At 42.9% G+C, this 22,629-nt stretch overlaps 1 protein-coding gene across 4 annotated transcripts in view; it reads right to left on the bottom strand.

The window, feature by feature from the left end:
* Positions 1-484: 484 nt before the first annotated feature.
* Positions 485-22,629, bottom strand: part of LOC148012108 (uncharacterized) — a 39,071-nt gene continuing 16,926 nt past the window's right edge. The window contains exons 2-5 of one of the 4 annotated variants that reach the window (XM_087669495.1): positions 1,418-1,537; positions 1,262-1,330; positions 1,052-1,158; positions 489-941 (exon numbers count right to left, since the gene is read on the bottom strand). In XM_087669495.1, coding sequence (XP_087525621.1) covers positions 879-941; positions 1,052-1,158; positions 1,262-1,330; positions 1,418-1,537 — 359 coding nt within the window. In that variant the 3' untranslated portion in view covers positions 489-878. Of the gene's footprint in view, positions 942-1,051; positions 1,159-1,261; positions 1,331-1,417; positions 1,538-22,629 lie in introns of all 4 variants that reach the window. The other 3 variants (XM_087669497.1, XM_087669496.1, XM_087669498.1) reach the window with 3 other exon arrangements.

Here is a 22,629-nt window from a genome sequence, read left to right as displayed (position 1 = left end):
AATAAATCAATTTCAAGCTTAAAAGCCTACATAAGAGAAACTAGAACCTAGAAGATCCCATTACTTACCTCCAAACAAACCTATTTCAACCTTAGAAGTCCACATTTTAAAACATGCACAGAAGTGACTAAAACCAATAAGATATGAAACTGGACAAACATCTTAGAACCTAAGTTGAAACAATCAAATAGATCTTTGCATTCATTCTCTAAACTCCTTGTGTGTAATCCAATCCACACTCAAAAAAGCTTGTAACCTTAGGAATTGTTTCTCTCCCTATGTATGGGACTTCTTGTGGTTAAGTATTTTTGTGTGTATGGGACTTCTTGTGGTAAGAAACCTGAAAATACTTTTTACGATACTTTTATTGGAAAAGTACCTAGAAAGCTAGTGAGCTTTTGCTAAAAAAACCATAGTATAAGAAATACATTTACATGGGTAAAGTATGTTGTCAGAGAATCCACCAATGCACACACATATATGCTCACACATGCACACACACAAACCCATGCCAGTTATAAGCAACGTAGCAAACTCATGTATTGCTGGTTCTAATTTCATATTCAATTTAAATTATCCTCTTTACTTTGTCAATAATGCATGTATTTTTTCCAAAGCAAGCCCTTGTGATTACATCACCTTGTTCTTTTCTGAGATAACCTCAGTTGACACATACACATTGCACCCTAATGCCCTAAGAAGGGGAAGGGGAAGGCAAGGGGGCGGCTGAGTTGACACACACAGATTGCTCTACCATGCTCTCATTCCTATGCATGAACAGAATAGACCACAGTTGATCTTTGTAGTCCGAAAACCCAGATTTGAGTTGGCCATTCACACCAAAGCTGGAAACCCCACCGATAGCGCCAAAGCATATCTCAGGATTTACTCTTTGGCTCTTTTGAAGCAACTTCAACTTTCACAAGTCTATGTTTGAAAACCTACATAAACAAAATTGTGAAAGTGAATATATCTCAACTGGAAACTACATGATGCAAAACAGAGATGAACATCTCAGTACATAAACAAAAAATCCAGATGTTTATTAAACCTTTCCATTCATTCTGTTTACTGCTTCCTGTGCCTGCTCATCTGTCTGATACTCAATGAAGCCAAAGCCCTTGCAGTTCTTTGTCTTCCCATGCATGGCAAGTCTTGCTGTACGAAACATAAAGACAGTAGTTACATGTCTGGTAACTCCAGAACTCCTACATCTGTAGCCTCTGGCTTCTGATCATGGTACATGTTATCTCCTGCCCACCTTCCACAATCGTGCCATAGTTCTCGAAAAACTTGACAAACTCATCCTTCGTGACATGACCTGACATACCTGTCTAGAAGTATGAACACTTTTACATGAAAGCAAACGGATAAGACCACAAGCAATATGACCATTGTAAACCATAGGTCCACATACCTCCAACAAAGACAGTACAGGAAGAAAACTGACAAGTTGTAAGATACATTTCTGGACGAGCAGTGCAAGCACAATGGCGCCACAATAAATGTACAGCCTTACAAGGATTCATTGTGTTACCTGATCACACCACAATGCAAACAAGAATTTTGGAGTCAAACTCTACTTCCGATTCTGAAATATTGTGATTGACATGAAAGAGTCACACTACAATATGTACAAACAAAATGTGGAGGTGATTAGAGAATTTCCACATCCAAGCTCTCAGAAAAAGAAGATTCCAGGATCTTGAGTCATTTGTACCAAGATAAGAAGCGAACAAGATGCAAAAGTTGATGAGAGTCAGGACCATGCAGGAAGCAAAATGGGGAAGATGGAGATGCAGTCACTCACTCAGCGCATGATATCTAAGTTTGAGCTACAGGAGATTCAGTCAGCAGAAGCACAGCATACTATTGTTAGACTCAAACTTCACATGTCTGGAGGATGCAGCTGAAGCACAGCATACTATTGTTAGACTCAAACTCCACATGTCTGGAGGATGCAGCTAGGCCTGCTAGCCACTTTCTAGCTAGATAGAGAATTCCTAACTAGATACAAGGCTATCTAAAACTGACCTGCTACCACAACAAAACTCAACCAGCACAAATAGTCCAACAAGAGAGAAGGCAGGCTGGAATATTAAGCTGTTTTTAAACAAGACATGAGACTCCACATGTTCCTGCCCAACAGCTAGAGATGGGTTGGAGCTCAAGCCTCCACTCTCTTAAACTGAATCCATCAATCCAAATTATTTTCTTGTTCCATGGATTAGTCATAGTCTGCTGAGGGACTGTTCAGAAGAAAAAATTAAAGAATTCGCAGGTCAGAAAAGAAAAATACTAATGCTTTTTGACCAGATATTCTGCTTCTGTCATCACTCTAAATCATGACTTGCATTCCTCTACCTATTCCCTCTGGACAAATCTGTTACCTGAACAAGTCCCAAGTTTCAGAAGCAACTCTGCCTAAGTGCTGCAATGCAGAAGTCAATCACATGCTGATCAAGAAAAGCAATGCAGGAGAGAGAGAGAGAGAGAGAGAGAGAGAGAGACTCTGAAGGTGACCAAACGAATGTAGCACAGTTGGTTAAGTTGAACACATGGTGACCAGATGGCCTTGAGTTCAATTTCTACATCTGCACAATCATTTCGTATAGGAATATAAAAGGGAAAATTTGAACTCAGGTCAGCAAGTTAATAAAACAAGTGGCTTACCACTAGGGTAGCCAATGGATTACGAAAAAAAAAAACAAAAACTCTAAATATGAATGCTGCGTCTCCTAATTTTGTAATCTTGTACTTTTTTCGTGATTAATACAATTACCTAATATGAGAGAGAGAGAGAGAGAGAGAGAGAGAGAGAGTTTGAAGTTGAATGATGAATACTGAATAACTGAATAATGAGATCAAAATACATATGAGAGAGAGAGAGAGTGTGTGTGTGTGTGTGTGTGTGACTCAAAGTACCTCATACTAACCAACTGAATCTCTCACAAACTCTTCGAAGAGACTGACCAACTGAATCTCTCACAAACTCTCCAAAGAGACTGGCCATGCATTTGCAGGCAATAAATACAGCAAATTGCAGCCAGGTCGGACCTGAAAATGGGCCAACATGCTGTCATGAATAGTAACAATAATAAAATAATCACCAGAAATGCTGCACGAAATTGTCTATCCTGCTATACACTGGCCAACTGCTCATAAATATTGACCAACTGCCCTAAACTGCTGTCCAGCTCTGCACAAAGTGATGCAAACAAGAGCTGAACCTCCAACGTGTCAGAAATAACAGGTATACTCTGATACCATGTCAAAATAAGCGACAGTGCAAAGAGACAATAGGGTTTGTGGGGAGTAACACAAAATGTGTACAGCAAACACTAAGAGAGAAGAGAAACTCAGAAACACAAGAAAAACATGGTGATGATGCACTGAATCATGCTATGAGAAGAAAAGTTGATACAACAGAGCCGAAGCTCAAAATATAACTGCACTGTCCTATCTGAATCCAGTGGCAGCACCTGTGGGAAATCTGTACAGTGAAGGGAGCAAACCGCAATCCTCCGGGTAGTTGACTATCGAAGTAATCACTCGAAGGTGAAGGACAGCTATCAAGGGAACAAATCGCACTCCTCTAATGCCGTCAGAGATGTGGATGATGATCACCAACTATCGAGGGAGCGAACCACACTCACCTCATGCGGGGGAGTGACCTGGGCAACAAAACACAAATCCCAGAGTGTCGGAGCTGTCAAATGCAAGGAGAACAGCCCAGATGCTGACGCCAGGTGGATAATGATGATGCCAGATGATGAAAGATGAGCCAAGCTGCAAAAACACAGGTCCCAGCAACAGCCTCTATGACAAACAAGTGACGCCATGTGAAGGAGAAGAAGCCAAGCTATAAAAACGCACATCCTAGCAACCCCTATGATAAATGAGTGATGAAATCACTGACGCTCAGTGATGGAGACTATCATCAAAGGCTAGGATGCTGACACCAACCTGGAGATGATGACGGCACTGAAAAACACAGGTGAAGGTGGAGCTTGAAGGAGAAGGTTGCTAGCCTTGCTCTCCGAACTGTAGCCAATAAATATGCATTAGACAGCCTTGTCATCAAGCTTCCCATGAAGCTCTTTCGGAACATGTGCATAGGCTATGCAACCAAACACCCGAAAGTAGTCTACTTTGGGTTTCTTGCCATGCTAAGCTTTAAACAATGTGATTGTCTTCAATGCCTTGGTGGGTGCACGATTCAACACATGATTTGCACACTAAAGGCCTTCTAGCCAAAATTTATGAGGTAGCCCCTTGCCTTCTAACATACAATGAGTCATCTCCATAAGAGTCCGATTCTTCCTTTCAGTAACACCAATTTGCTGAGGAGTCATTCTAACAGTGGCTTGATGCGTAATGCCATGATCAAGCAAATATGTCTCAAAAACACGAGACATGTACTCCCCCCCTCTATCTGTGCGAAGTGTCTGCACTTTTAAGTCAGTTTCAGCTTCAAGCTTTGCAACAAGACGTTTGAAATGCATGAACAATTTGCCTTCAGCCCATACACCCATGTATACCGAGAGTAATCATCAATAAATGTAACAAAGTACTTATGACCTCCAAGAGCACGTGTTCTCATGGGACTACAAACATCAGAGTGAATAAGCTACATTTTTCAAACAACACGCACTGCACCATCCTTTTTGAAGGCAAACCTATGCATCTTGCCCAAAATACATCCCTCACATGCATGAGGAGGCGGAGTCTCCACTGGAGGCAATGCATTTACCATATGACACCTCTGAAGGGTCATCAAATTCCAAAAGCTCATGTGTCCATAGCGGGCATGTCATAGCTCCACAGTTTGCATAGCGAGCGAAAGAGTAGTGATTGCTAAAGCATCATGAGACTGTCTGTCATATGTATCCAACAAAAATAGACCCTTACGCAAGGTGCCGGACAGCCTAAGTGCATAATCCATCTCTCTATCTCTAACAATGCATTTGTCATCCTCAAAGATGACCTGAAAGCCATGCTTATTAAAAGCAGAGATAAACAACAAGTTCTTTGTAATGCCAGGTACAAACAAGACATCTAGAAGCATGAAATCACAACCATCTGCAACAGTAATAGTGGCTGTATCAATGCCACATACATCATAACTACTGTTGTTCGCACATGTAACACGCTTCCCAGCAGGGGTTGAATGCAAAGAGATAAACAAACACTTACTGGAAATGATGTGCTTTGACGCCCTACTGTCAAAATACCATGTTTGCTACATTCAGCAATATTAAATGCTGAATCAGCCATTGAAGAATCATAACTACATGTGAGAAATGCATAGTCCTCTACAAAGTTGATTGAAGTATCATCATCAGTAGATTTGTTGGCTGATGTTTCTTGGACAGCCAAACCAAAGTTCTTTTTTTTCTCTTTGGCCAATCTCTTTCTGCATTCATCGATATAGTGACCGGGCTTCTTGCAATAATGGCATTTCCCCTCCTTTTTAGTCTTTTCTGTGTCTTGGACAACCTTATTTGATGGCTGTCTAGCATCACCCTTTTTGCTGATTTTTTACATTTTGCTTGACTTTTCCTTTGCCTTTGAACTTGGAAAGCATAGCCACATCACCTAAACGCAATGCCACATTCTTCCGAGTTTGTTCCTCTTGCAGCAAGAGGCCTTCCAACTCCACAAATATAAGGGGCTACTGCCCCCCTCCCCCCCTCAAAGACAGTATCAAAGAGGTGTGGAAACCAAGATATGACTGGAAGAGAGTTCAATGTGATGTTTACTAATTCAGCATCCCGAATGACCTCATCAACATTGAGTAGCTGCTCACGCAAATCCTGTATGTGAGGAAGGTGCTTTGTCATGCTATCACCTTCATCCATGGTCACATTGGCCAAGTCTCTACGGAGATAGAATATCCTGGCCTCATTGAGTACTGCAAACATACGCTTAAGTACATCCCATGCAGATTTTGAGGTCTTACGAGACCGAATGTGCGGAATAATTGCCCTTTTCGCTAACAAGGCAATCAAAGAAAGTGCATGTGTATCTTTTGAGTCCCATTTCCTTTGTTCCTTGGTAGAAGGGAGAGGAGGGGTAGCAACAGTAGCAGCACCAATACCACCACCGACAGCACCAGCAACCTGTTCTCAAGCGTTACGCTGAGGTGTCTGAGGCGCAAGACCTCCTGGTCGTTGCAAATCACCTGTAACAATCCCACAAGCCCTTCGCCACAAGAAGAGAAACAAGTACCAAACTGTCACTCAAATGCCAAAAGTGTGCACAACGCCACCCAAATTAGCACTCAGCCAGTAAATTACAGCACTATACTGCTGTACTACACCTGCCTCGAAATGTGTGCCCACAAAAGTACAAAATATAGCAACTTAATGCTGATTCTTACCAAAATTTAATGAATTTTTTCAAAATTCTCTACCCAATTTGACTGTAACAGCAATTAAATGTTGTTGTACTGATTGTTGCTTGCCTTGGAGTACATCTCTAGCAAAAGCCCCAAATTTCTTTCTAAAATTCCAAAGAAATTGAAGAAATTTGTACCTTACAGCTAGAATTTCTATAGAAATGTCGCCTCGGGATGTGTGTCAGTAGAGAACAGCAGCTGAAATCTGCCTCGTGATGCATGCCAGATCCAAAAAAAATGAAAAGCCCCAAAATTTCTTGAGCTAGTGTGCAAGAAATTACGCAATGTCTATGAGTTTGGTAACAATTTACGCAAAGGGCCTCCAATCGGGTAAAAGCCCCAAATTTTTGGTCCAAGAAATTGAGAAATTTCTTCAAATTAGTTGTCAATTTGAACTCTGGGAGCAAAAATTAGCAAAAGCCCCAAATTTTAGGGCAATACGAGCTGAGATTCAAGAAGAGATGGCTGAAATAGACTGGAAATTGTAGAAATTTCAAGAAAACCCCAGATTTGAAAATTAGGGTTTCCGCACTTTTTAGGGTTTGCAGAAATTGGCAGGCAAGACTGAGAAAATGGCGGGCAGAGCTGAAAACAGCAGCAGCTCTTCCAAAACAGCAGCTCCTCGGGCTACGTGCAAGGCTACGTGTGGGACTACACGTTGGACTGCATGCAGGGCTGCGCGCAGGCTGAAAACAGTAGATCTGGAGCAGATGACTGAGCTGGACAGATCTGGAGCAAATGGACAGATTTGGAGCCGATGGCTGAACTGGGCAGATCTGGAGTAGACCTCTTCCAATTAAAAAATTAGACATCTTGAATTTCCATAGAACAAAATTGTTGTAGTCCAAATTTTCACCAACTATCTGAGTGATAGTATCCTTATCTCCTGTGTTTGCCATTTTCAAGGTCTTCAGCTTTGCAAAACCAATAAATTTTAGTTCACACCGATATCATATACTTCCAAACATGTGGCAAAGCACCAATGCTTGTCTAGCTCTTTAGGCAACAATGCCACATATGCTTGCCACAAACTGTTAACAGTCAGCCGCACTGCAAAAATTGTAGTAAGTTAGTTCAAAACTGAGCATTTAATGCTCACAACATTCCACCTTTACTAAACCAGTCAATTTCCCAAAATGCCAGGAGGCTCAGCTACAGCTCCTCCTCCACTTTAGCAGCACCTCACAGCAGCTGAAAACTCTTCCTCAAACTGAGAACCAAGCTGGCAGCAATAGGACCTTGGGCGGGATGGCACCGGCTAACGGTGGCTGAACAGAATCCGCACGTACAAGCTACTCTAATACCAAATGTTGGAAAATGGCAGCCAGCTATGGAGAGAGAGGGGAGAGACAATAACAACGAGAGAGTGAGCTGAAGCAAAAAGAGTGGAGTGTACTTGCAAGAATGAAAGATAGAGTGAAAGTACAACTTATGTTTAGGTCAAGGGTTGACCTAACCAGCCTTCCACCAACTAACTAGAGTTAGGTTTATTTTACTCTAGAGCCTAGTGTCACTACTTTAAGTTTCTAAGATACTAGGTATACACACCTTACATTGACACTTTTAATAAGTGTCCACACCACACAAATTACATTGGGCGTTGCCCATAGAATCGGAAAATTCTAACAGAAAGGGCTGCTGTAAATGTAGCCAAAACAATCCCAAGATGGCTGTTACAGACTCTCCAGGAGAGTAAAATGGATGCTCCTATACCTCAATGCACTAGAGGGATTGCCAAAAATGCAACAAATGATGCAAGGGGGGCACATTTGATTGATTTTACGGAAGTAGATGATTGTGATGAGCATGTGTTTATGAGCTCACTATTGGATGATAATGAGCTTACTTCCTCGGACGAAGCTCAGCAAGATGTATTTTGGATGCAAGCCATGCAGGACAAGTTAGACTCTATTGCCACTAACTCTACATGGAATCTTGTGGATTTATCACCTGGCAAGAAGGCCATTGGCACAAAATGGGTTTTTAAACTCAAACGCAAGGCTGATAGTACAATTGACAGGTACAAAGCACGTTGGTAGCAAAAGGTTGTGCACAGAAGAAGGGCATAGATTATGAAGAAACTTTTGCTCTAACATCCCGTATGAGTATGGTGAGATTTGTGATTGCAATGGCTGCAAATTATGGCTGGAAAAGACATCAGTTGAACATTAAGACAGCGTTCTTGAATGGGGATTTGCATGAGGATGTTTATTTGTCACAACCTCCAGGGTTTGTGGTTAAAGGGAAAGAGCGCATGGTATGCAAGCTGCATAAAGCTCTTTATGGTCTCAAATATGCTCCTCATGCATGGTACTCCAAAATTGATGCTTATTTGGCTAGCAAAGGGTTCAAAAATAGTCCAACTGCTCCCACTCTATACATTAAGAATGAGAGGGAGGACTTGCTGATTATCGTTCTTTATGTAGATGACATGCTACTCACTGGACCTACAAAAGAAAAATTTGCAAATTTTAAGACTGAATTAAAACATGCATCCGCTATGTTAGATATGGGCTGCCTACACTATTATTTGGGGATTCAATTCACCCAAAATCAACACGGTATCATCATGTCACAGTCACAATATGTGGATAAGCTATTACATAGGTTTAGTATGCAAGATTGCAAACCTATGTGCACTCCTATGGAGCCAGGCTTAAAGCTGTCTATGCATGATTCTGAAGAGATGTCTGATATTGCAATTTACAACAAGGCTGTTGGCTATCTTATTTATCTTTGCAACACACGCCCTTACATTCAATATGCAGTATCTCAAGAGAACAGGTATATGCATAGCCCATGGACCATACATTGGCAAGCTGTTAAGCGGATCTTCAGATATTTGCAAGGTACTCAGTCACATGCATTATTATTTCCTAGGGGAGGAGACTTGCACTTACAAGCTTACACTGATTCAGATTGGGTTGGTGATGCAAACACTAGGCAGTCTACTAGTGGACACTATTTCTTTCTAGGCCGTTCATGCATTTCATGGCTAAGCAAGAAACAACCTACAGTGGCTACCTCGTCTTGTGAGGTTGAGTACAGGGCAGCCTTCACAGCAATAGTGGAATGTGTATGGTTGCACAGGTTGTTGGCTGATCTACATTTACCATTCGAGGGTCCTACACCCATTCTTTCTGATAGTCAGAGTGCTATTGCAGTAGCACGAAATCCTATGTTTTATGCTCGCACAAAACACATAGAGGTGCATTACCATTATGTCAGAGAGAGATGCTATGCAGGAGAGATCATCCTGATGTATGTACCCACACAGAAAAATGTTACAGACATTTTCACCAAGGCACTACCACGTGAGAAGTTTAAGGCTTTTCGAAAGTCCTTAAACTTGTTACCCTTTGGTGATTGATCATCCTTGTACTTCATCACATTGGCACTGCAGGAGGGTGTTAGAATTTGTTGATTCTATGGGTAGCGCCCAATGTAATTTGTGTGGTGTGGACACTTAAGTGCCAATGTAAGGTGTGTACACCTAGTGTCTTAGAAACTTAAAGTAGTGACACTAGGCTCTAGAGTAAAATAAACCTAACTCTAGTTAGTTGATGGAAGGCTAGTTAGGTCAACCCTTGACCTAAACATAACTTGTACTTTCACTCTATCTTTCATTCTTGCAAGTACACTCTACTCTTTTTGCTTCAGCTCACTCTCTTCCTATCATTGTCTCTCCTCTCTCTCTCCATAGTTAGCTACCATTTTCCAACACCAACATCGATACCTTGCTGTTCAGGTGCATATGGTGCACCAACAGCTTGCCATATTATGTTTGTCCGGCCATTTACAGCAGGCAGGCACAGACTCCAAAGTAAGTGGCAAGAGACCCTCAAAGACATCATCAATGTAATGGGTGGCTAGCATTTGAAACTAATCATGTGAAACTGCAACATTTTCAGCAAATATGACATCCCTACTGACAAAAAGTTTATTTGTGCATGGGTCATACAAGCTATAGCCCTTACTTTCCGAACTGTAGCCAGTAAATATGCATTTCACAGCCTTGTCATCAAGCTTCCCACAAAGCTCTTTCGAAACATGTGCATAGGCTATGCAACCAAACACCCGAAAGTAGTCAACTTTGAGTTTCTTGCTATGCCAAGCTTCAAACAAGGTGATCGTCTTTAGTGTCTTAGTGGGTGTGTAGGGTAAGGTTAGGCACGGAGATCGAGGCAGACAAACCTTACGCACAGTGAGAGACAGAGAGAGTGCGAGTAAGCAGAGTAGAGAGTGAACACGTTTTTCGGCACAATGACGAGTGTACCACTTTAGGTTTTAGATAGATATATGTATGAAAGTACAATGTGCTAAGGATGTGTTCACACCCGTGCACATATAAAAAGGCACGATGGCCCTTTATTCCCAACAACCTCCCACCTAAAGGCAATGTGCCTTAAGAGGAGAAAAGAATCAGCTAAGTCTAGGTATGTACAAAGCTGAAATAAATATATCTATCCAACTCCCATCATCTATCGGCAATGAGCAAACCGCTCTGCTGGAAGACCCTTCGTGAGAAGGTCTGTAGGGTTATCATCTGTATGCACTTTGACAAGCTCAATGCTCTTGCTGTCAAGTATATCTCTAATGAAGTGGTACTTCACCTGTATGTGCTTTGTCTTTGCATGAAAGACAAGATTCCGTGCTAGCATGATAGCACTCTAACTATCACAATGGAGAACAGGTAACTCTGTGATGCCAAACTCTCCCACTAGACGTGAAAGCCATAAAGCCTCCTTGCATGCCTCAGTGGCAGCTACATACTCTACCTCTGTTGTAGACAATGCAACACACTTTTGTAGCCTGGAGATCCAAGAGACTGCTCCTCCTGTGAAAGTAAACACATACCCAGAAATGGACTTCCTGCGGTCCGCATGACCAACATAGTCTGCATCCGTAAAGCCAACAACAGATGCCTTCTGCTTTCCAAAGCAGATGCACAACTCCTTTGTGCCTTTGAGGTATCTCATAATACCTTTCACTGTATCCCAATGCTTTTTGCCAAGGGTTGTTATGTATCTGCTAACCACTCCCACTGCAAAAGCAATGTCAGAACGTGTAGCAACCATAGCATATATCAAACTGCCAATAGCTGAAGCATATGGTGTCTTGGCCATTTCAGTCTTCTCATCATCAGATATATGGCTGTCCTCTGCACTGAGTTTCACATATGGAGACAATGGAACCCCAATTGTTTTCTCCCCCTCCATATTGAAACACTGCAAAACTTTGGAGATATACTCCTGCTGAGATAGATAGAGTAAGCCTTTCGATCTATCTCTGAGTATTCGCATGCCAAGAATGTGATTTGCATCACCAAGATCCTTCTTGTTAAAGATGCCATGAAGACTTTGCTTCAGTGAATCCAAGGCATGAGTATCCCTGCCAGCAATCAGCATGTCATCTACATACAAAACCAAGATAATCAGGCTGCCATCTGTTGCCTTCTTGGTGTACAAGCAGTGACCCACTTGACTTCTATTAAAGCCTTGGGACTGCATAAATGTATCAAACTTATGATACCATTCTCTTGGTGCTTGTTTCAGCCCATACAAACTCCTTTTGAGTTTACATACCATTTTTTCTTTCCCTTGTTCAACAAACCCTTCACGCTGCTGCATATATATATCTTCATGCAGATCACCATGTAAAAACGCAGTCTTTACATCCATCTGTATGAGCTCCATATCCTCAATTGCAACCAAACCCAAAATGGTTCTCAATGTAGTCATCTTGACTACAGGAGAGAAAATCTCATCAAAGTCAATTCCATGCTCCTGCTTGTACTCCTTTGCAACCAATCTTGCTTTGTACTTGGATGAGGAACCAGAAGTGACCATTTTATAAACCCATTTGCATGGAAGGGTTTTCTGCCCTTTAGACAACTGCACCAAGTCCCAAGTGTCATTTTTTTCAAGAGATTCCATCTCTGACAGCATGGCTTTATATCATTTCTTGCTGTCATGTCTGTCCATTGCTTCCTTGAAGCAAGACGGTTCACCACAGTCCGTCAACATAACATTCTCAGCCACATTAATTGCACCAGGAACAAATCTGTCAAGTTGTCTAGTAGCCCTAGACAATCTCCTAACCCAATGGTCATTGTTTGATGGCTACTCCTGCAAATTTCCATTTTCAGCATGCTGTCCTGGCATGTCAGCCTGCAAATCAGAATTAACAGCTTGTTGTCCTGGCTGTTCCTGCACATGTAATGGCTCATTTTCATGGGCAATAGCTGGCTGATCATTTCCAGCATCATTTCCTGCATTTACAGGTTCATTTACAACAGGTATTTGCTACTGTACAGCGGGCACATTTTGCTGTCCAAAAGGTATTTCTTCCCGGAATACAACCCTATGGACCTCCTCAGTCTTTTCGGGCTGTTTGTGCATGCGATCTTCCCGAAGATAACGCCATTGCTGCGTACTACTTTCCTTTTCTCGGGATCCCATAATTTATACCCCATTTCACCCTCGTCACCATATCCTAGGAAAATGCATTTACAAGACTTTGGCTCAAGTTTGCTGCGTTTTTCTTTACGAATGTGCACAAAAGCCTCGCAACCAAACACTTTCAAATGAGCATATGAAGGTGGCTTGCCCGACCACGCTTCTTGGGGAACTCCCCCTCCCCCCAAAAGACCTATTTGGTGACCGATTAATCAAGTGAACGGCTGTCATAACAGCCTCTGCCCAAAAACCATGGGGTAATGCAGCATGAGACAGCATCGTACGGACCTTATCCTATATGGTCCGATTCATACGCTCTGCAACTCCATTTTGGGGTGGATTATGAGGGGCAGTGAGCTCCCTCTTTATCCCTTTGCTGTCACAAAATGCCTGAAAGGCTTTGGACACACATTCCCCACCATTGTCAGAGCGAAGACACTTAAGTGTCTTATCTGTCTAATTTTCAGCCAATGCCAAGAATTTTTTAAACTTGTCAAGCACTTCATCCTTGCTACGAATAGGATAAACCCATACTTTCCGTGTAGCATCATCGACAAAGGTGACAAAATATTTCTTTTCCCCTCAAGATAATCCTGGCATTTGACATACATCCGAATGTACTAACTCTAGAGGAGAAGATTTCAAAGAAAGAGACTTTTTGTGAGACGTTTGTGCATGTTAGCCATAAATGCAATGATCACAATGCTCAAAATCAGCATAATGAAAACAAGGCAAGTAACCCAAACGAGAAAGCACTTTCATTCATGTTTGACTCATGTGTCCCAACGGGCCATGCCACAAAGAAACACTTGGTTGCTCGGTCACGGCAACAACATGGTCACGCACACTAGATACGTGAAGTGGATACAACGTATCACTCTTGCAACCTCTAGCAATAACCCTAGATCCCTTACAAATGTTCCATCTTCCATCACCAAAGGTGGTATGAAAACCATTATCATCTAGCTGCCCTGTGCTAATCAAGCTTTTCTTGAGCTGAGGTATATGCCATACATACTGAAGTGTAAAGACAGAGCCATGCTGAAACTGTAACTGCACACTGCCAATACCTACAATCTCACATGCATAGTTGTCCCCAAGATGGACAACACCATGTCGACCCCCTGTATAGGCGGAAAACCACTCACGATGAGGGGTGACATGAAAGGAAGCCCTTGAATCAAGAATCCAAGTATGCATGTCATTATCTATATCTGCAAGTAGAGCATGTGCACCAAAATGTGAAGAGACAAAGAGTATATCACTCCCACTGTCACTGTCATGAGTGACTACATTCACCTCTTCAATTTTTACACTGCTCTTCTTAGGCTAATTGTCTTTCTTCTCTTCCTTGCAGTCATCTGTCTTCTTGCCTTTTCCTTTCTCTTTCTTCCATTTGTAGCAGTCACGTTTAAAGTGACCCTTCTTGCCACAATGATGGCATTCAACATCTTTGCCACGTGATTTACTGCGTCCCTTGCCATCATATTTGCCCTTTTGCTGTGATCTGCCCCTAGTATGCAAAGCACTGGAAGACTTACTGGATGCATTGTTCTGCCGATTCATCTCTTCCATAAGTAGAGCACTCTCTACATCAGCATACAAAAAGATCACATTAGAATTGCTCATAGCAGTCCTGAATGTATCCCAACTCTCTGGTAGAGTGCAAAGCAAGAAAGTAGCCTTAAATTCCTCATCAATCATGAACTTCAAGGCAACCAGCTGGTTGAAAATGGAGTTAAACTCACTCAAGTGAGTAGACATTGCTGTACCTTCTTTCATACTCAAATCCATAAGCTTTTTCAACCAATACACTTTACTTGCAGCACTCTTCTGTACATACAGTTCTTCCAGTCTAGTCCATATAGCATATGCAAAATCCAAACCTTCAATGTTGAAGAGCAGGGCATCAAAAATCGATAGCTCTATGGATGAGCGTGCAAGCTCATTCAACTCATCCCAATCATCCTGATCCATGTCCGCAGGCTTTGCCCCTTTAGTTTTGATCGGTTTTGCTTGCTTCTTTTGTAACAGGATATTGTAGCATTGTTTTTGCCACACTGCAAAATTATGTGCGCCTTCAAGCTTCTTTATATGCGTCAAATTACTGCTGTCATTGCTGCCAGCCATGGTTTTCAGCCCAAATGTGACCAAAAAACCAGTAAAATGCAGGCCCAAACTGTCACCCAAGTGACCAAGATACAAACAGGTACCAATCAGCAATAAATGACCACGCAAAAGTACAGATTTCAGATCTGTAATTAAGTTTTCAGAGGCACCAAACCAAGTGCTACAGCATTATCCAACTGATTACAGCTGTTCCAAAGGGCATGTGCATCACATTACATGAGAAATCCCAAAATTTCAGCTGCAATTTCTATTGTGCATGTACCCACGGGCATAAAATTCGACACAAACGGTCAAAAGCCCCAAAATTTTGTGCTCAAAGCGTCAAACACACATCTGCATTTCCTTTGTCATGCATAGGACTGTCTAGTTTTGCCAAAATAAAGTAATTTCAGCAAAACCCCCAAATTTTACCAAGTGTTGATGTCCAAATTGCGTGGAATTCAACCTGCATGTACATAAAATGACCAAATGTTGCATAAATTTTGTGCAAATCGCAAAAGCCCCAAATTGCACAAGGTCCAATGTGCTTCAATGTCGAGAAATTGGGTCAATTTCAGCCCAATTTGTGCATGTACATGAAAAGCCCCAAAATTCCCGGGCAAATGTGCACCGACTTTGCAATTTCTAAGTCAGATTGTCCAATTTTGTGTTGAGATCCCCAGATTCGAGAAAAGCCCCAAATTTCTTAGCCGATTTTGCACAAATTTGAGATCTTGTGCTTACGCACGCGAAACCCCGTCAGTGGGTATAAGCAATTTTCAAAAAAAAATGAATTTTTTGAAAAAGTTATGACGGGGACGGGTCCGTTGACCCGCTAGGCGTTGCCGTGAGCCTGGAACCCCGCCGGCTGGCCATGCCCGTCAACGCCCGCTGCAGTCGTGTCGCCTGACCGTCATGCCGCCTGTTCGCCGTTCACACCGGTCGCCATGCCCGCCGTGCAGTCACCCACTCACGTGCAGCTATCGCCTAACCGTCACACAACTGACCTATCCAATCGCCTGCTGCAGTCGACTGTCCTGCTTGTTGCTCCTGTTGACTGCCTCTCAACTGCTACTCGTCGAACTCCTGCAACACACGAGCCTGCCTGCAACCTGCCTGTTGCTCCTGTCGACTGCCTCTTACCAGCTCTGATACCAGTTTGTAGGGTAAGGTTAGGCATGGAGATCGAGGCATACAGACCTTACGCGCAATGAGAGAGACAGAGAGAGTGCGAGTGAGCAGAGTAGAGAGTGAACACGTTTTTCGGTACAATGACGAGTGTACCACTTTAGGTTTTAGATAGATATATGTATGAAAGTACAATGTGCTAAGGGTGTGTTCACACCCGTGCACATATAAAAGGCACAATGGCCCTTTATTCCCAACAGGGTGCACAATTTAACACATGATTTACACAATGAAGGCCTTTTAACCAAAATTTATGAGGAAGCCCCTTACTTTTGAGCATACAACGAGTCATCTCCATAAGAGTGCGATTCTTCCTTTCAACAACACCATTCTGCTGAGAAGTCATTCTAATAGTGGCTTGATGCATAACGCCATGATCAAGCAAATATGTCTCAAAAGCACGAGACATATACTTCCTTCCTCTATCCATGTGAAGTGTTTGCACTTTCAAGCCAGTTTCAACCTCAAGCTTTGCAACAAGATGTTTAAAATGCATAAATACATCAAATTTTTCTTTCAGCCCATACACCCATGTATACTCAGAGTAGTCATCAATAAATGTAACAAAGTAAAGATGACCTCCAGGTGCACGTGTCCTCATGGGACCACGAATAAGCTACAATTTCCAAACAACGCACATTGCACCATCCTTTTTTCAGGCAAATCTGTGCATCTTGCCCAAAATACATCCCTTGCATACATGAGTAGGTAGAGTCTCCACTAGAGGCAATGCATCAAAGGGTCATCAAACTCCCAAAACTCATATGTCCATAGCGGGTGATAGAGTAGTAACTACCAGAGCATCATAAGATTGTGCATCATAGGTATCCAACAAAAACAAACCCTTATATAGGGTCCCAGACATCCTGAGTGCATAATCCATCTCCCTGTCTCTGACAATGCATTTGTCATCCTCAAAGATGACCTGAAAGCCATGCTTGTTAAAAGCAAAGATAGACAACAAGTTCTTTGTAATGCCAGGCACAAACAAGACATTTAAAAACATAAGTCAGAACCATCTGCAGCACTAATAGTGACTATCCCAATGCCACAAATATCATAATTGTTGTTGTTCGCACATGTAACACACTTTGCAGCAAGGGCTTAATGCAAAGAGGAAAACAAACACTTCCTAGAAGTGATGAGCTTCGAAGCTCCGCTGTCGAAATACCGTGTTTGTTGTGTTTCAGCACATTAAATGCTGAATCAACCATTGAAGAATCATAATAGCAAGTCAAAAATGCATAGTCCTCCACAAAGTTAATTGAAGCATCACCATCAATAAATTTGCTGGCTGATGTCTCTTGGATAGTAAAACCAGAGTTATTTTTCTTCTCTTTGGCGAATCTCTTACAGCATTTATCAATATAGTGATCTGGCTTCTTACAATAATGGCATTTCCCCTTCTTTTTAGACTTTTCTATGTCTTGGACAGCCTTATTTGATAGCTGTCCAACATCACCCTTTTGCTGAATTTTTGTATTTTGCTCGACTTTTCCTTTGCCTTTGAATTTAGAAAGCATAGTCATACTCCTAAACGCAATGCAAGATTCTTCCGAGTCTATTCCTCTTGCAAACAAAAGGTGTTGAGTGTTGAAATGACTTGTTTTTTGGCTGATTTTTGTTGTTTTTGAGAGCTGAATGGTTGATTTTATGAGATGATTGATTGGTTTAGAAGTGGTTTGAGAGTGTTTTGGATGATATTGATTGTGTTTTGCCTACCAACAGATACCCCCAGTATCACAGTACAGTGTACCAAATCCACAGTGGCCACAATCAATGCCTCAAATGATGGTTCAACCACAACAACAATGGTCCCAACCAATTTCCTCAATGCCAAATCAGCAGCAACAGTGGAACCCTACCAACTGGAGCCAACAGCCAACAGTTCAAACAAGAGCTCTGAATCAGAATCAGAGCAGAGACCCCTCTGCACCAGCCCAACCTGTTTATGCAGTGATTACAGAGACTCCTCAAAACCCTTCTGCCAGTACCTCAGGAGGAGAAAGCTTGAAGGATTACTTATCCAACTCAGTTGCAAATATCAAAAAGGAGTTGATGGATGTGATTACAGAGCAGCTACAGACGCTGAAAGTGAATACCGCTAGCATATCCAACGTTGCACGAGCAGGAAGAGATGTGATGCGGTCAAATACTTGGTGTGGTAAGTGTCATCAAGCAGGCCCTTTAGCCACTGAATGTACACGAAAACCAACCATTCCTGGAGCCTTCTGTTCCTACTGTTTGCGAAAAAACCATACAGAGGATATTTGCTCCCTGAAGGAGATGCATGATAGGAGAAGGAAGGAAGAAGACGCAAGATTCAACTTGCTGGAATCCAAAATGACAACACAGGATATTGGACCCAAGCCTAGAGAGTTTGGTCCTAATTTCGGACCCAGAAGATTTCCTTCTCAAAGTTACAAAGGAAGACAGTCTGGCGGTGGTCAGAGATCAGAAGTGGAGTGTTACAGATGTGGAGAAAAGAGACACATCTCACCAAATTGTCCAAATCCCAGAAGGTCAGTGGATTACAAGCCCTTATGCAGTCGATGCAAAGGAGAAGGCCACACTGCAAAAGACTGTCCAAGTCCAGCCCCAGTGAAGAACAGTGCTACTGATAGTCCGGCTAAGGCCCAAGAGCCTACCTCCAATTTAGTGGAATTGGAAGTTGCTGCCATCACACGTGCAAAGAAGAAGGAACCACCTATCCAGAAAGAAAATAATTCTCTTGCCAGAACAGTGAAGTTCAATCTTCCACCAGAAGAACAGAACAGAACAGAGCCTGACAGTGCCGTACATAGCATTACAGTGCCACAGAGAGTTACAGAGACAGTTCCAGAGACAAGACCAGAGGTCCAGGAGATAGAAGAGGAGGAAGTGCCACAAGGGACAGAAGAAGTTCCCATGATTCCTCTATTGGAAGAAAGAGGGAAAATGAAAATGAGTGTTGCCCCATTCCCTAACCGATTAGAGAAGCCAATGGATCCTATTAAGGAATACGATCTTGTCAGAGATCTAGATACCTTTAGACCAAATCTCACATTCTGACAATTGTTGATGTTGTCTCCCAGTTGCCGAAAAATGTTCAAAAGTATACTGACAAGAAGACGTGGCTTAAGGATTGCTCCCTCAACAGCAACAAAGTCCAATAAAGCTCCAGAGCCTGTAAAAGAAGTGGATGTGGCTAACGCCTTCCTAGATCCGGGTACTCCAGACATTGGCGTGTGGATAGAAGGTTGCTTTATTGCCAATGCACTGATTGATGGAGGTTCATCAGTGAACATTATGACGGATGTGACAATGAAGGATCTAGGCCTACAAGGTGTGCAACCCACCCAATGGCTCATCAGACTGGCGGATCAGAGCAGAATCAAGCCTTTGGGCATTCTCCCATATGTGAAGACTACAGTGGCTGGAAAAGATTATTGGCTAACCTATTTGGTGGTGAAGCCAAACTCTTATGGTACATCCTACCCTCTGTTACTGGGCAGACCATGGCTTTTTGAAGCCAGAGCAAGGACGGATTGATTCAAAGGAACTTTGACCTTGGGACGAGGACCCAACAAAGTGGTGCTGAAGCTATATAGTTCTCAAAAAGGACATGGATCCACCTCCTTGGAATTATCTTCTGACTCCCCTAATGAGGCTACAGATGGGACATCAGCGGATGAAGATGCTGTCAAACAGATCCTTCCCAAGAAAACAGTGGCACGTTCCTTAACAGTGAATACTGTAAGCCGACTTCCAAAAGATGCAAAGCCATTATCAATGGGTGAATACTTCCTGCCGGAAACAGGAACTATTTCCGAAATCACTTCTGACAGTGAGATAGAAGCATGGATGTACTGCTCTCCCTGTTACATGGCCATAGCAGAGCCAGAGACAGAGGCAGAAGAGGAAACAGAGAACCTGTTCTTCTCTTACAGAGCTCCTACAGAGACAAAGACAGAGATAGAAGCAGAGACAGAGACAAAGACAAAAGCAGAGACAGAAGAGGATGGAGATGATATGGACGAAGAAGGTTATGAAAGTGAGCCAGAAGAGTCTATTCCACCCGAAGAGGATACATTTGGAGAAGAAGTTTCAGAAGCATCAGAAGCAGACGAGCTCATGCTATGGGACAGAATGGCGATGGTACCATTTGGTCTGGTAAATGGATCTCCTCATATGCAAAATCTTTATAAGAAATGGGTTAAGAAGAACAAGCCGTCTTTCAGCAGTGGCTCATGCCGTCCTAACCCATCCTTGCCAAAGAAAGATGATGATGATGCACCGTGCCAACAAGCACCAGTCTCACAAACCCAACAGGCATCAGAGGGTCCCTGTTATGTGACGTTCCTAGACGTGTCATCAGAAGATGAGTCTTCAATCCAAGAGGTAACTAATCGTGAAACCAAACCCGAAACGGCTCTAATCCCATTTCAACATCTCAAGGAGCAACATAAGCCTCCACCAAAAGAAGAAGTTGGTTCTAGTGGAACATCAGAAGAGGACATCACTCCCTTGAAGGAGTCGGATCTGTATCCAGAAGCAGTCCGTGGGACCTTCATCCGTGAAGTAAAAGGTGAAAGGCAGTTAACCTTTGTGGATGCAGAAGGCATTGAACGCCACTTGAAGGTGGATAGCAACAACCTTGTACAACTTGTTGAAAGAAAATTTGGACGTGTTTGCATGGTCCTACAAAGACCTAAAGGGGATTGATCCCACAATATGTCAGCATCATATTGACTTGGAGCCTGATGCCAAGCCAGTACGGCAACGACAGAGGCGAATGAACCCGAATTATTCCACATTGGTGAAAGCAGAGCTGCTGAAGCTTCTGGAAGCGGAGTTCATCTATCCAGTGGCAAATAGTGGATGGGTTTCACCCATCGTGGTTGTACCCAAGAAGAATGGCAAGCTTCGTATATGTGTGGATTTCCGAAAGCTCAATTCCAAGACGAAGAAGGATCACTTTCCTATCCCTTTCACAGACCAACTGTTGGACACAATGGCAAGACATGAGCTTTATTCCCTTCTGGATGGATTCAGTGGTTACAACCAAGTGCAAATAGCAGAAGAAGACTAGTCCAAAACAACCTTCACCACAAAATGGGGGACCTACGCTTACCGAGTGATGCCGTTTGGGCTTTGCAATGCCCCTGCTACTTTCTAGCGAGTTATGATGGCCGCATTTCAAAATCATTTGCACGACTTCATTGAGGTATATTTGGATGACTTTTGTGTCTATAGTTTGATCCGTGAACACTGGGGACATTTGGAACAATGCTTTGACCGATGCCGGGAGTATGGGATTTCCCTCAACCCCGACAAATGCATTTTTGGAGTCTCTTTTGGAGTCCTGTTGGGCCACATTGTCTCTGCACAAGGGATATCAACAGACCCTGCAAAGATCGAAAAGATCACAGCTCTGACAGCACCCACCAACCTCAAACAGTTGAGGAGATTCCTAGGCCATGTGGGTTACTACAGAAGGTTCATAGCCCATTTTGCAACAAAGGCAACCTCCTTGCACAAGCTTCTGAGGAAAGATGTAGAGTTTACTTGGACGGAAGAATGTGACAAAGCCTTCAACACTCTGAAGCAGTGTCTGATTGAGGCACCCATTCTGCAACCTCCTGATTGGACGAAAGAGTTTCATGTACACACTGATGCATCCATTGAAGGCTTAGGTGCTGTCCTTTGCCAGAAGGGCTCCTCGAAGCTGGATCAACCGATCTATTATGCAAGCCGGAAAGTCACTGATAGGGAACGGAACTACACAGTGACAGAGCTGGAGTGCTTGGCAATGGTGTTTGCCCTAGAGAAGTTCCGCCACTATCTCCTATCCACCCACTTTAAATTTTATGTGGATCATGAGGCCCTGTCCTTCCTGATGAACAAAGCAGATGTGAAAGGACGAATGATAAGATGGCTCCTATTTCAGGAGTTCTACTTTGAGGTGATTACTAAGCCTGGTCGTTCCCATGTTTTGGCTGATCATCTGTCGCGTATCCCACAAACTGCAGACGAGGAGCAGGATGATTCAGACCTCCCTGATGCTTCCCTATTCTTAGTAGAAACTGTAACTCCCTGGTATGCAGACATTGCCAATCTGCTAGTAACCCAACAATACCCTCCTGGCATTTCTAGTCGGGAGAGGAAGAAGCTTATGCTAGAATCAGCCCCCTACACCCTGCTAGGCGGCGCACTGTACAAAAAAGGCAAAGATGAAGTGCTCAGAAGATGTGTTGCAAGAGAAGAGATTGGGATTGTTCTGAAGGCTTGCTATGACGAGCCATGTGGAGGTCACTTTGCAGGAGAAGCTACAGCCAGGAAGGCTCTGCTAGCAGGATATTGGTGGCCTACCATCCATAAGGATGCCTATGATTACTGTAAAAGATGTGATGCTTGTCAAAGAATGGAAAAACCCACCAAGATAAGTGCCATGCCACTGCAGCCTATTCTTCCTTTGAAGCCGTTTGAGAAGTG

This window comes from Lygodium microphyllum, chromosome 27 (genome assembly GCF_053477565.2).
Source record: "Lygodium microphyllum isolate KBCC chromosome 27, Lygodium_microphyllum_v1.1.10, whole genome shotgun sequence".
In the NCBI taxonomy this organism is placed as follows: Eukaryota; Viridiplantae; Streptophyta; class Polypodiopsida; order Schizaeales; family Lygodiaceae; genus Lygodium; species Lygodium microphyllum.
Note: the sequence above shows the minus strand (reverse complement) of the source record. Positions and strands in the feature narration are given on the sequence as shown.